The sequence below is a fragment of the Aulonocara sp. 'chitande type north' Nkhata Bay genome, linkage group LG22, assembly GCF_057382095.1.
Source record: "Aulonocara sp. 'chitande type north' Nkhata Bay isolate Kocher_YH1m ecotype deep benthic linkage group LG22, A_spYH_male_GT1.1, whole genome shotgun sequence".
NCBI classification, from domain to species: Eukaryota; Metazoa; Chordata; class Actinopteri; order Cichliformes; family Cichlidae; genus Aulonocara; species Aulonocara sp. 'chitande type north' Nkhata Bay.
Window position 1 is genome coordinate 17,453,990 of NC_141364.1, and position 14,582 is coordinate 17,468,571.

At 40.4% G+C, this 14,582-nt stretch overlaps 1 protein-coding gene across 1 annotated transcript; it reads right to left on the reverse strand.

Annotated features, from left to right (window-relative positions):
- Nucleotides 1-4,510: 4,510 nt before the first annotated feature.
- On the reverse strand, nucleotides 4,511-7,179 carry znf706 (zinc finger protein 706). The gene is made up of 3 exons (XM_086279779.1): nucleotides 7,068-7,179; nucleotides 5,370-5,505; nucleotides 4,511-5,244 (listed from the first exon to the last, which is right to left on the reverse strand). Exons 2-3 carry the CDS (start codon nucleotides 5,502-5,504, stop codon nucleotides 5,149-5,151), a joined length of 231 nt encoding a protein of 76 aa, XP_086135905.1. The 5' UTR covers nucleotide 5,505; nucleotides 7,068-7,179; the 3' UTR covers nucleotides 4,511-5,148.
- Between the last annotated feature and the right edge of the window lie 7,403 nt (nucleotides 7,180-14,582).

A 14,582-nucleotide genomic window follows, 5' to 3' on the forward strand; every position in this document is an offset into this window, starting at 1 on the left:
TTAAGACTGCGCCGAATGAGCAAAAAACAAATAAACGAATCTCACAGAAAATTAACAAAAATATGATTATGATAATGTAAAACATTATGTAAAAAATCTTCTAAATATAGATTTAATTTTTTTTTTATATTTACGTACAAACGGCATAAACGCTTGGTTTGTCCGGTACGCCCGCAAGGATGCTTGGGAGATGTAGTTTATAGTTATTATAAATCAAATGAAACTTTTCAGGAGAATTTATACTTATATCTACCATACTTATATCTATCAAGACACTGGAAGGAAAAACGTTTGTGTTTTAAAAAAAATAAATCCTTTGTGAGTGTGTGTGTGTTTGTGTGTGTGAAAGGTCATTATGCAAGAAGATAGAAGCCAGGAGGAGGAACCCGGAAGTGGGGCAGGATTGACATAAAGTGGTTTTGTCTACCTTATTATATTTTCAAACGAGCATATTATTGGCCCGTGGCTTAGATATTAATGTAATTTCAGTTTCACTCTCATAATTTGCCGTTTAATAGAATAGAATGCCTTTATTGTCACTATACAGTTGTACAATGAGATACAGAGCATCTCCTACTCAGTGTAAACATGCTGGGGGTACAGTTCTGCAGCGCTATGTACTCTGCCTTTACGGCCGTTTGTGTTAGCTGTGCACACCTGCCCACAAAGAATACGCATTTTTACTGAGACTGAAAACGTGATAAAAACGATTATGATAACGTGTGCTCTCTATATATGTCATTACTTTTAGAAACAAACACTAAAATCGCAAAATGGCATTTAATTTTTTTTTAATCCAGAAAAAGCTGCAAATAGCGGTGTCTTTGTACACCTTTATCATGTAAAACTATACCCATCAGAGCTTTCTACAAGGAGTGGTCTAACATGTATAGAGAGGAACTGATAAAATGAGGAAATTATGCAAAATTATGTTGGTGTCAGGCTAATATTATGTATACTGAAACTGTTTTATCTAATGCCTATATAAATACTGAGGTACTGTGGCTCTTCTCAGTAGAAAGGCTTCTTCATTCAAATGCCTTGACCCATTGAGTAGTCCAGACATCAGTCATGTTTTTCTAGTTATTCTAGTTTTACAAATTTCAGGTTTAGGTCTATTGTGATGGATCACTTCCCCTGACCTTGTAAAACTGGTTGAAAGTAGCAGCGATCCAAGCAAGTCTGTTATCAGGGTTGGGGATGGACGAAGACACCAATCAGACCCTGCAGTACTTTCTTAGAGACATAAATCATGCACAGAAGTTTTAGAATTAGAGGTGTGCTAATCAGTGGCCAAGCAGAACTAGAGTAAGGTAGATAAGCAGTGTTTGACAAATACAAATAAATATTCCCAACCTCCTGCTGGACATGTTGATCACTAGCTATTATTACACCACACATAAACTAAATGAATGAAAATATTGTTCCACAGAAACACCGAAACAACACAGCAGGTGCCACAATGCCCAGACACTGGAGTTGAGCTGGTGCTTCAGTGTTTCTTTCTCACTAGAGCGATGAGAGCTGAAAATAGATGATCTATAGCCACAGGGAAATTCTTAACCTAATTAAGTTGTAACGAGTTTGTACGAGTGCTCTCATTTTTTTCCTGTGACTCTTGCATGTTGAGATCAAAGACAGGCTGTAGAAAAAAAAATCTTACATATGTGTATGTGTTTATATGAATGAACATGTGTTGTGTTTTTGATTCACAAGTTTACAGATGGGAAGGCAGGATGTGGATTATGTGTGAGGAGGCTGGGGAACAATGTGGGTTGTGAGTCATTTGGCCGAGCTGCTCAAACAACTAAAACAACAGGCAGCGTCTCACTGACCGTGGTGTGTGTGTGTGTGTGTGTTTGTTACTTCTGAGTAGTCAGAATTAAAGGAAGTCAAGCCACATTTCCCCCTAAATGATTTAATTATGACAAAGAAGACAGATGGTGTGGTCTTTATGGTTTGAGTGACTTCACACATGAAGTGCAATGGTGTGGTTGTAGCCATGTCTGCATGGTTGGCTTACACACTATATTCTTGCAGTTATTGTGTTTCAGCTGAAGTGAAGCGTTTGTCATTACTGGACATGTTAAAGACCTCTTTATGCAGACCGAGTTGCATAATGGTTTAGAGGTTTTTGATTGTTAACTGCTGCACATTGAGCCATTTCAGCTGATCCAAGGTAACAGATGCACAATTTGAACTTGTTTTTGATATTTGGTACCGATTCTGTCACTTCCTGTACATATTTGTGTTTAAACTGGTGAGTAAAGCTCTGTGTAGCTGGGAGAGGAGATTAATTTATTCAGTTAAAAATGTCAGAACCTCCTGGGATGATGTTCATGTCAGCTGCCAGTTACTCTCTGTGAGTCATCCTGCCATCCCTACAGTTAAAGCTCTGTATCCAGATACATTCAGTTCTTGGTGGGTGAGAGCTGATGACACATAAATGACATTCATTTACATAAAAGTTTTATGATTTTCCTCATTTTCTGTCGCACAGTAAATACTATTAAAGTGGTGGATGCTTATAATAAACCGGGCCAGCCTACATGTGAGTAAGCCGTAAGCCAAAAACTCAGGCTTCACACATTTTATTCTACTCCCGGGGTGTGTCCGGTATTACTCACTCAGCCTATGCAGCACACCCAAAGCGTCCCACACTGCCTCACAAAAAGGAGTGTAAAACCAGTGGTCATTATCCAAGCACGGTATGCTGTCATGCAATGAACTGAAGTAAAAAAGACAGCCTTACAGTCACGAGACTAAAAATGTAATAACTGTGTAACTACCAGTATTTATTTATCCAGCCTGTTTTCATCTGTTTTGCTCGACAGTTACTATGTAACTAACAGCACAGAGAAAATGACGTGATCAGTGATCACTGTACACTCACTGGCTATTTTATTAGGTACACCTGATGGTTAAAGAGGTATCACAGAATTAAAAAAGGTGCTGGAAATATTCCTCAGAGATTAATGTCAATGCTGACATGATAGCATCACAGTTACTGCAGATTTGTCAATAGCGCATCCCAACAATGCTCTATTGGTTTGAAATCTGGTGACTATGGAAGCCATTTGAGTACACTGATCTTATTGTGATGTTCAACAAAAGTTTGACATTATTTGAGCTTTGTGATATGATATAATCACATATCAGATGGGTACACTGGTTATAAAGGGAGCCATAATACTCAGGTAGGCTGTGGGGTTTAAACCATATGCAGCCTGAACTATTGATACAAGGCATGATAGGTCTATACCTTCACATTATTGACACCAAGTTCTGATTCTACCATCCTAATGTCACAAAGGAATTTGAGACCGAACGATTGCCCAGTCTTCTTCCAGTTTTGGTGAGCTTGTGTGAATTGTAGCCTCAGTTTCCTATTCCTACCTGACAGGAGCGGCGCCCTGTGTGGTCTTCTGCTGCTGTAGCTCATCTGCTTTTAGGCTCAATGTTTGCATTCAGAGATGCTCTTTTGCATGTCTTTATTATAGTGAATGGTTACTTGAGTTGCTGTTGCCTTCCTATTAGCTTGAAGCAGTCTGGCCATTCTCCTCTGAACTGTGACATCAAAAAGCGGATTTCACACAGAGACATTTCACTGGACATAGCCATCTGTCAAAAAGAGGAAATGTGGGAAAATCCCAGTAGATCAGCAGTTTCTGAAATACTCAAGAGTAGCCCGTCTAATACCAATCACCATAAACCGGTTAAATCACATTTTCTCCCCATTCTGATGCTCAGTTTGAACTTCAGCAAGTTATCTTAACCATGTCTAAATGACTAAGACATGAGAAGCAGCAAATCAGAGAAAGTCAGATTAAAGTTGAAGGAGCGCACAGAGCTTGTTTTACACAGGATGCACTGAGCTGTACAGAGGCTCAATATAAGATGCATAAGAAAGAATTTGAACTGAATCTAGCAGAGTGTAAAAAATAAAAACATGGCACTGGAAATGATCTCCAGAGATCCACTTTAAAGCCGTTTTCAGGAATGGAATCGAGGCTCACGCCTGGACTTGTTCAAGGTTGTCCTTTCCTCACTTATAGCCCAAAACAGTAGATAATCCCATCTCACTATTGGGAATACTCAGTTTGGTTTAAGAAAAGGCGGTGCCTGGAAAGAGTGGAGCTGGACGCCCACTCGCTCGCTGTAAATCCACGGTAATTGCCCAAGCTAGTCTCACAATCGGACATCGCACAGACTTTGTTCTGCTCTGCCCAGATTCTGAGTCAAAGACCATTAATCCCGAAGGGCAAACAGGTTCTCACATGCAGCCTCGCTGAGTAATAAGAAAAGAAACAGTCAGGTTTAGAAGGCAGGAGAAAGTAAAAAAGAGACTTTGGAAGGAAGACAATAAATTACTCGGCACAAAATTAAACAACCGACACACAAGCAGAGTGAAGGAACACAGGGACTGTTTGTGATAACATTACCTGCTTAAACACATAATGTATCAGTGAAATTCATCCTTGCCAGAAAACATTATCACACAAAGCAGAGCTACAACAAAGTGAACCTTTAATAAAATGACTTAACAATTCATCATTGGAGCATACATTCATTGGTTTACAATTCATCCAGCAGCTTGGAAATGGCTATCAAAATGTCACTTTTTTTTTACTGAAACAATTACGAAATTATGATGAATTAAAATGAGAATATGCAGTAATAACCAGGCAGACACGACCGAGGACGATTTATGCTCTGAGCACTTATGGATAAAGATTCACAGTCCCAGTTTCCATTCAGCGCTCAAAGCACTAATTAAGAAGACGAGGTCAGTTTTGTCACCGCTGTAACTTCAGCAAACACTGTGCATTTATCTCGAGCGATCAATCCACCAAAGCTAAAGCGTAAAGAGACAAGAGCGGGCAGCAAGAAATACTCCAATACGCCAGTTTGTTCAGGGAAGCTGAATAAGAAGCCATCTCCTTTTACAACTTTTCATCGTTCACAGGTCGTACAGGTCTGCTGTGACATGTATTCGAAGACGAGCACACCGGACTCGACCCGGCCTGTTAAAGAATTAATAGACAAGTGCTTCATGTTGGTCACGTGAAATCATCCGTTGCTGTCAGACTGAGACGAGAGCAGAGCCGGCACAGGGTTGAAGAGTTTAGTATCCATGTCGACGACCACCTACGCCTCCACTCCCTCTAACTCAGGGGGCAGAGGGGATTTTGGGTGTTTGCTCTCAAAGTGCTGCTTGAAGGTTTTGGGGTCCGGCATCTGAGACTGTGAGAAGAAATGAAACATCCAACAGTTGTTAAAGGAAAGGAGGATTTGGAGGAAAAGGCACTGCATTTGGTTTCAAATATGACTCCCACCCTCATTTGGGAGTTCTGAGGGGTCATACTTACTCTGCACACAGCGCAGGTGAATACGAGCGCTGCCTTGGCCGCCGTCTTTTGATCGTGACCTTTGGCCTTCTTCATCTCCGCCTGCTTCTTGGCGTTTTTCTGCTGGGACTGAATCTTCTGATGCCCTCGTGCCATGCTGGGAATGCAGAGAGAGGAAGATGTAAGGACAGAATACTTATGCATGAGCAATCAGTAAGTAAACAACTAATTACGGTTATTTTTGTGTGTAAGGAGCAGCTTAATAATACCATGTTTGCTCATAAACAATTAGAAAACAGTGATCAATCAAGGACAGTGCAAGGACTTCCTTAAATGCAGTTTAGGGTTTAATGCAGCAGTGTCAAACATAAGGCCTGGGGGTCAAAAGAGGCCTGGCACAGACTCAAACGAGCCCACTGAATGGCTTTGGAAAATGTGAAGTATGGCATAAATTTTGGACTTTTAACTGTATTTTAAGTTTCAGTTTTACAGCATTACCTTCACTGATAAACATCACCCTAATGGTCATATTACACCAAATTAAGTTATAGATAAACAATCACATGACATTTTTACGGTCTACTATAGATAGTAAGTAGTTAAACTTCTTTATGCTGACAGAAACACTGATTTCACTGCTTCGGCCCACTTAAGATCAACACGAGCTTTATGTGGCCCACAATGTAAAATAAGTTTGACAGTATTAGTGCACTAAACATTACAAACACTTACCATTGTGATTTTCTCATTTCAAAGAGAAAGTAACTTTCCCCCTTTTTGGGGGACCAGGACCAGGTTTGTCAGCTTTATGCTACAAGGTAATTACATTTTGGCATTTTTACAAGCTTTACAACCAAAGGAACAAGTTTTCTCATGCTCTTACAGGCTTTTAAATGTTGATCTTAGCTTTAATTGACTAGTTTAGCCTGTTCTCTGCAGATCAGATTGTCAGTGAGTGAGAACCTTGCTTGATAACGGTTTGGGTGGATACCAGTAAAGGTTTGGTTATGTAACCAAGATGTCTGTCGAGGCTCATAACTACAGGACAAACAGTCACTGAGTGTGTGGTACCTTTAACCCATAGACCAAAAATAAGGTTCTGCTGAACAACAACACAATGCTGGGCCACAAAAAAAAAGCAACAGATTTTATCATTTAGATTGCTTTTAGGGGGCAGAAATACACCCCCCCCCCACACACACACACACACACACACACACACACTGTGACTGACAGACTGCACTGTGGGGGTCCAGGGACTTGGTAATGTGGCCTTGCTCACTAGACGCTTCCATAAATAGCCCTCTGTTGGTCAGCAATGTTGTGAAGTGTTGTAAAACCACGTTAACGCCATTTTTTTTTAAACAAGCTGCTCTTTAAAAACTAAGTAGCTCCACTGGTTCCTGTTAGTCATTAAAAATGGCTAATGTCGGTGATATATTTACTCAGCTCTTACTGCTTTTTGAGGTTTCGTCGTTTGTCTGCTGCTCTCCTCTGTTTTACAACACAATTTGCAAGTTAACGTCACTTTGTCTTCACTAATCCAGCTGCTAGCTGACAGTTGGTAGCGTTTACACTGTACGTGCTATTCGTGTTAGCTTCGCCGACCGGTTTAACCATATGAAGATTTCACTGCTCGCCGGGAGTAGCATTCTTACAGACAAGCTATATACTCTTATATTATAGCGAATAAATGTTTACAGAGATAAGAGCCCTTACCTTTTAAAAATGGGAGTACGTGTCGTTTGCTAGGTGCCTGCACACTCAAATGTGACAGCTGCACAGTTCACACTAACAGGTGAACGTCATGCTCTGTTCATTGACCATGACAAGAGTCGGTAATTATATACTTTCACTGATTTTAGCGACTAAAAATGTTTACTTAAGAGACTGTATTTGGACAAAAATTATAAAAACAAAATACAAGATAAAACATTTTCTCATCGTATATAAAACTGCATTGCGAATTACAGGATAAGGTAATAATCAGTCATTAAAGATATCAGAAGTGCACCTGTGCTCGTTTGTTCATTAAGTATCATTGTAACATAATATACCATAAAAGTCCTCTTCGTGGTCAGCCAAAATTCTTTTTCTGAGATGCAGAAAGTAAAGGAACAGCATACGAGGTTAACCAAATCTAAATAAAAGGTGAGCTGATATGTACAAATATTGAAGGGATCCCTGAATGCACCGTTGTTCAAATCGACGTGCTGAAGACACAGAATGTTGCCACTGTCGCCCCCTAGTGTCTGAATTACAGAGGTACAAGTGTTTAGATCAGTCACTGTAGTTTCATGTACAGGATTCCACACCAACACTGACTGAGAAATCAAGTCAAGCTTTTTGATTTAAACATAATATGATGGGCCTTGAGTTAAAATTCATTGTGTACCCAGTTTTGTATCATTAATACTGATCTTTAGAGCACAAAAGTGCAAATATTACGCTTGGGTTTTCATCTTCATTCATTTATTTTGTGAAAATAAATTTTGTGAAAATGTAAAAGTAATCGTTTCACATAATTGGACTTATTTTATTACCATTAATTAAAATTGGACATTAGTCAAAATTGGACATTATTCCTCTGTACTGACACATGGTAATCTTACTATTGTATACACTGCTCAAAAAGAATAAAATCTTGATGAATGAAATATTCAAATAGAAAATCTTTATTTACAATATTTAATTTGTTGTGAGCAAATGAAGAATAATTATCAACGTCTGCATTTTCAACTCTAAATCATCAACCTTGAAAAGTTTTCCCTGTAAAGTTTTCCCTTAAGCTGTGAAAATTATGAAAATGGGAAGCAGGCGCAGCAATTTATTGAAACATCTGTAAACACATATGGAAATACAAGATAAAAGGCAGAAACAGTGTTTGTACAACTCCATCGAATTGAATGTCAGTAAGTTGAAGAACAAAGATGTTCATACCAAAGTATGAACATCTTTGTTCTTCAACACAGCCTGAACTCTCTTAGCCAAAATTTCTTGCAATTTCTTGAGGAGTAGTTCTCCAGCTTCTTGAAGGACTCTCATCCAGACCTCATCTATGTACAGTCACAATGATTTCAATCAAACATTTCAGCAGTCTGTAACTCTGTTACCACTGATTTTCAGCCATACTTCCTTCCCCTGAGACCATTTCTGATGAGCCTTCAGTAAACAGATGGATCAACTGAAGGTCCAGATCTATCTGCTGGATTTTCTTCCTGTTTTTTAAGAACACGACTTTCAGATACTGCTCATCTCCTGTAGATTTTTTAGGTCTGCCACTTCTTCTTTGCCCTCCACTTATCCGGGTTCCTCTAATTTGTTGAGGCCACACTCCACACCATACAGAGATATGCCAGGTTTTCAGCTGGTGGTGCTGATGGTGCTATTTTATATATGTCAGGTCAGGTAACACTTCATAATAAGGTCCATCACTAAGGGCGTAATTCACCTGTAATTAAATGGAATTTCAACGCACTTTATTTGAAATAACAATGTAATTATATTTACCTTAAATACTCAAAAAATAAAAACTCAAATACTTACACTAGAATAAAGGGGTAAGCTGTGATATTTTCATTTTGCTGTAATTATTATGAAGTGTTTCATCACTGGTGTTGTCTCTTCTCTGTGTCTTTCACTGGGATTACAGGTGGACGTTTGCTTGCTACACAAGCAAACAGTTGGTACAGAAAGAGTCCCAAAATCTCCACAGTAAAAGAAATGAGCTCCCTCAGAAAAACACTAGGGGGCCTCTTTGGAGGAGGAACCGGCCGTGCTCCACAGTGAACACTTGTATGATGTGTGGAGGAATTTGTTAGTGTGCCACCAGCGTCCACTAACACTGGAACGCACATGATACCAGGAGTAAAATTTAACATCCTGACGTGTCATCGTAACAATCTCACCTCAAAGGTTTGCTGCACTTTTACATTTATCATACATATTTTAACCACGCAGTGCTATGCAAACACTGCAGCAGCACGGCCTGTACGCACCATCATGTGGTTCACTGTGCTGCATTAGATGTTTATCTCTTCTGTCGTTGACACTGGTCACAGTGAAGCTGTTCACCGCCACTCGTTATTTGACTAAATTCAGCTAATATGTAAATGTTCTGCAACTGCAGTCATCACACGATGGATATGCAGACAAGTTGTCTCGATAACACCAAATTATTAATAAGAGTGTGAATAAAAAAACAGGAAAAAACCTGCTGTTTGTGTGTTTTTGTTCATTTCATCACATTAGAGTAATCCAGCCACTGTGTTTGGGTAGGAGAGAGAGAGGAGGATCTATTTTTATCCACTATCAGGCACTATGGTCCATTTTCCTGTTGGAGATTATCTCAACAGGTGTCATGAATTTCTTGAGAGAAATATTATCATTGTGAGAAAAGCCTCCAGCAGGCCTGTTGCGCACCCCCTCCACCTCCCCATACCAAGAAAAGAGAGATAATCTTTTCAGTCTTTTGTGAAAAGAGGGAAATATCTCTCAAGAGAGAAGGATGTGATTATGCTTTGAGAAGGGGGGCAGACAGTAAAAGAAAGAAAAGCGTGTGTAGGGGGTGGGTTGACAAAAGCCACACATTGCTCAGATTCCCCCACCCTGGAGGATGTTGTGCAGGGACTTGCTAGCTTAGGTTTGGGGTGGGGTTCTCCAGCCTTAGGGGCTGTGTGAAAGCAAATCTTCCAGGTGTCAGCTTCAACAGTGGAGGAGAATATTATCTGGCTGTCCATTGTGAGTATGAATAAGCAGGGTTTGCCACAGACAGCAAGAGATGTGTTTTTTTTCTCCTCCATTTGGGTCTTCTCCTCCCACCATGAGGGCTTTCCTTCCTCACACTCAGATCATGGTGTAAATTACTTTTTTGCTATGTTGCTGTCAAATGTTTACTTTTTTTGGTTGTTTATACACTTTATACGAGGTTAAGCAGAATTAAGAAGAAAAATAAAAGAGGCTGGCAGCAAAACCGCACACAGAGGGAGAAACGTCCCCTGTCAGAGGTGAACAAGGCCTCCTTTTCTCCTCTGGAGGCTGTTTAGTGTAGAGGAAGTTGGATTTCATCTTCCCCATTAGCCACTTCCTCTCACTGCTCCCCCTTTCGCGCTTTCCCTTTTTTTCCGAACCAACAGGTTTAGCCGCAGTCCACACCACGGCTCGCATCACTGTGACATGCCACAATGTTGCCAGACCAGTCAGGCTGTACACAAGCGGTGACACAGTCACAACAAATCCACTAGCCGACAACTTTCACTGCTGCTTCAGCAACCCGGCTTTATTGATGTAAACAACACGGGAAGCGCTCGGAAGGTTATTTCACGGCAAGAAAAGAAAGAAGAAAAGAAGAAAGAGACATCAACCCGATTAAAGATTAAACCGCCGATATCAACCCAGTCTGAGGAAACGAGTGTTTCTGTTCATTGTTTCATTAAAACTGATTCCGAGAAATCACATCACAAGGGCATATCATGCCTTCGGGGAGAGGGAAGTTAATTTCTTACCTCCGCGCAGTCACACACGCCTACATCCTCGCAGAGTGCAGCTGAAGGAGAGGTGAGGTCTTGGGTCAGGCAGACATAAGCTGGTCAAACAGAGGCTGATTGTGAAGGTGGTGACAGCTCACCAGCAGCAGCTCTCTGATATTTCAACTGTGACCGTTGGTGAACGGAGTCAGCAGCACTGGAAGGCAGCTTTAGCACAAATTTAAAGGAATTTGTAGTTTATCAGACAAAGCAGATCTTTTTTACGGTCCTGGAAGTTACCAAAATCTGACAATGTGAAACTGAGGTTTGTACATTGCACACGGTTAGTTTAAAGTGCTCTGACAGACTAATTAAAGGGTAGAAAGAGGGTAAGTAAATAGGTTGGAGACTATGGCACACACACACACACGGACACACACAAAGAAATACTGAAGGATTAAAAAATGAAATATGTGAAGAGCAGTTTATAAGGACAACAAAATGTTTTTATGAAAGTTTTGGACAGTTTTATTAACTATAATCCTTTAGAGACCAGATACCAGTAGAGCGCTGGTTATTTACAGAGTTATCAGAAATTCAGCGAATCGATCCGTGGCTCACACACTGAAGTATCTTTTGGGCAGAAGTCCCAAATTTCCCCTAAAGCATCCATCAAGGAGTGAATGTTACCAGAAGTGCTCACACAAAGAGAAAAGTGGTGTATGAATGTTTGGGTGATTGGGTGAATGTGACTTGTAGCAGGAAGCACTTTGCGTGCTCGAATTGAGTAAAAAGGCACTGTGTCAGTACCACTGCAACGCTTTGTTTCATTACTGAGAAAAATTGGGCTTAAGGGTGGTTGGACTGCCTGCATGTGCTGCAGACCATCAGAGCTGCAATGCTGGAGAAATTGTGGTTTCTAAGTTACCTCAAGGATCTTTTCTGTTGTGGTTTTGCAGTGTAGTGGTTTGCACAGTCACACATTCACCTAATGAGTGAAAATGCCCCGATTTGGTCCTGCGAGGTGTCTGGTGCAAAAACCTGCCAAATCAAAAATGCAGACTTAACTGCTCTGGTGACTCTTGGTGAATATGGGAGCAACTTAAAGTAGTAGTTTGAATGTCATTAGGCAAGCTGCAGAGGTTGGGAGTCTATCACACAAAGACAAAGAAACACTTCAAATTAGAATCACCAGTTAACCAGAGAAGTCTCTCAGTGGATTGTATGAGGGAAACCCACGCGTCCAGAGCCTGCATCAATGACACCCACTGCATCAGCAGCACAGAGACACCTGGGACAGCTCGTTACACTGACAAAGTCAATCCATCCATTTTCTTAACTGCTTGTTCAATTGTGGGTGGCACCGTGTCCAGTGTGTACCCTTTAGGCCTATGATCCCCTCCAAACCTTGAACTGGATAACCAGAAGAAGCTTAATGGATGTCATCAGTATTAATTCTGACACCAAAGCTAATATTATTCGAGCACCCATGCTGCAGTCAACCTTATCCTCTATGTTTGGCTTCATTCATGTTCAAGCATGTGTTTGCAACCCCTCATGTCATTCATCCACCCCCTCCCTCCACCTCTTCTTGATCTAACCTCCATCTGAATGTCAACATCCCCCCTCCTACATGCACACATACCCACACCCCTGTCTCCTTCTCAGCTGTGGGCTTCTCAACTCAAACAGGTAGACTCAGACACAAAATCCCAGCCAAGTCCAGACAAGCTGCTGCTCCTGCGAAAAAACGCCTGGAATGCAGGATACACCTTTCACCTCACAGTTGGACACACACACACACACAAACACACACGAAAAGTATGTGGTGGCTCGTGGCCCCTGACTTTCCAGTCTTGCTTTGGCCTGCTTGTGGCAGCTTGTACGTTAGCCCTCGCACGATTTCAGCTGTCATCTCGCCCCATGGCTGAGATTCCAGCAGGCGGGAGTCATGTAGGGGAAGGTAAAGATAAGAGAAAAGCTCATGTACAACCATTATTTTGATCTCACTCTGTTTTCTGTGCAGCGTTAATGAGTCGTGCATGGATTATGAGTCAACACAGACTTGGGTGCATTTAGGTAAAAGCCGCTCTTGTGTAATGTAACAGCCCTCGCTGTAATTTTGCACCTCTCTGGTGTTGTTGAATCTATTTCTTCTGTAATCACATGCATCTTAAAATGCAGCAATAAAGCTGGAAGGAGGTAGGCAACAGAGCTGAATAGAACATTTTTATTTCCTTCTTTTGTCTCTCTGTTGCTCTTTCACTCAGTCTGTGTGTTGTCAGAAGAAAGGGACCCCACCTGTATTTATCTAGCAGTCCCATTTACACACACACGTACACAGAGAGAGCTCAGCCAAGGCCCAGGTGCTCTGTAAAACAAATTGGACAAGGGAGGATAGTAATCACCAACAGGGCACGCAAACACACGCATCCTCAGACACACAAACAGGAACACACATGCACGCACACACACTGCTGACGGTTTAACTGAATCTGAAACGTAATTTTTGGATTTCCATATAAAGGCGCCCGAAAGCATTCATAAGCAAAAGGCTGGCATGTTGTCATGCAAACACTTCCATCAAACCAGTTTGGAAACGTCTCCCCAGCCGTTTCTCAAGCTTCAACAAAACTCAGGTGCAGACTTAGACAACTGCTCGGGTTCGGAGGAGATGAAACGTGATTTGTTTCCCCCTGAAATGCAAAGGAGAAAACAAAGGCAGCAGAAGAATTTCACTTTTTATACGCTTACTTAAATATTTATACCACTAATACTCTATAATAACATATAGATATACAGGTCCTTCCTTTAAACTTCTCTTTGAGTAAAATAAAGGAGTTTTATACTTTAAGCTGTATCAGTAATGCAGATTAAACAGAATCACAGGTCTACTGGGATTTTCCTTATATATGAGCAACACTCAGCACAGAGTCATTGTCTCCCAGTTTATTGCTAATTTTTATGGAAATTTCCCAAAATGGTAAATGATATAACTCAATGAGAGGTTAAAAAAACACAGGAAAATTAACAGTAAAAAAGTAGCATGGATAAAAATGCTTCAAACTGGTGCACTGAACTGTATTTTTACAGATTTTGACTGTGCACAGCACTGCATTTTTTGTGGGTAAATATGCACATTTTAAATAAAACACTTCTCAATCCTGCGACTAAAAACATACAAAAAGATGTAACAATGTAAATTAAATTATACTCATTTTTGTTGATGTAAAAGCAAATTATGGTGAGGCTACTGTGAACATGTGTTACAGTCTTTGTAACTCAGTAACTCTGTAAGAGCTAAGAAAAGCTAAGAAAAAGGGGGGAGGGGGGTGCAAATAAAAGGAAATCATTTTCAGCTGGATTCATATGTTTGACTCTCTGACACTCAGGACTTGGGAGAAAGATAGAAATGAGATATTCTTATAGTATGGGGTTAGATTACCTGTCATCATTCTCTTTTACTTAGACTTCATGGTATTAAATTCATTAATGCATTACACATTAAAACTCATGTCCAGGGGGTCAAAACCTAAAAATAGAAGAAGCTGTAAATCTGTTTACAGCGTTATCTGTTTAAAATCTTAAACTATCAAACTATCAACTTTCAAAAATAACATATATCACAATTGTGCTCAAATAATTAATTTCCTACCACTTATCCTGTTTCTCTTTGACCAAACAAGTCGACATATTGTTTATATACTGAGTATATATAGTATAGTTTTATTTGCTGTGTCTCTGCTCTGTGAATGGACACTTGTGTCCA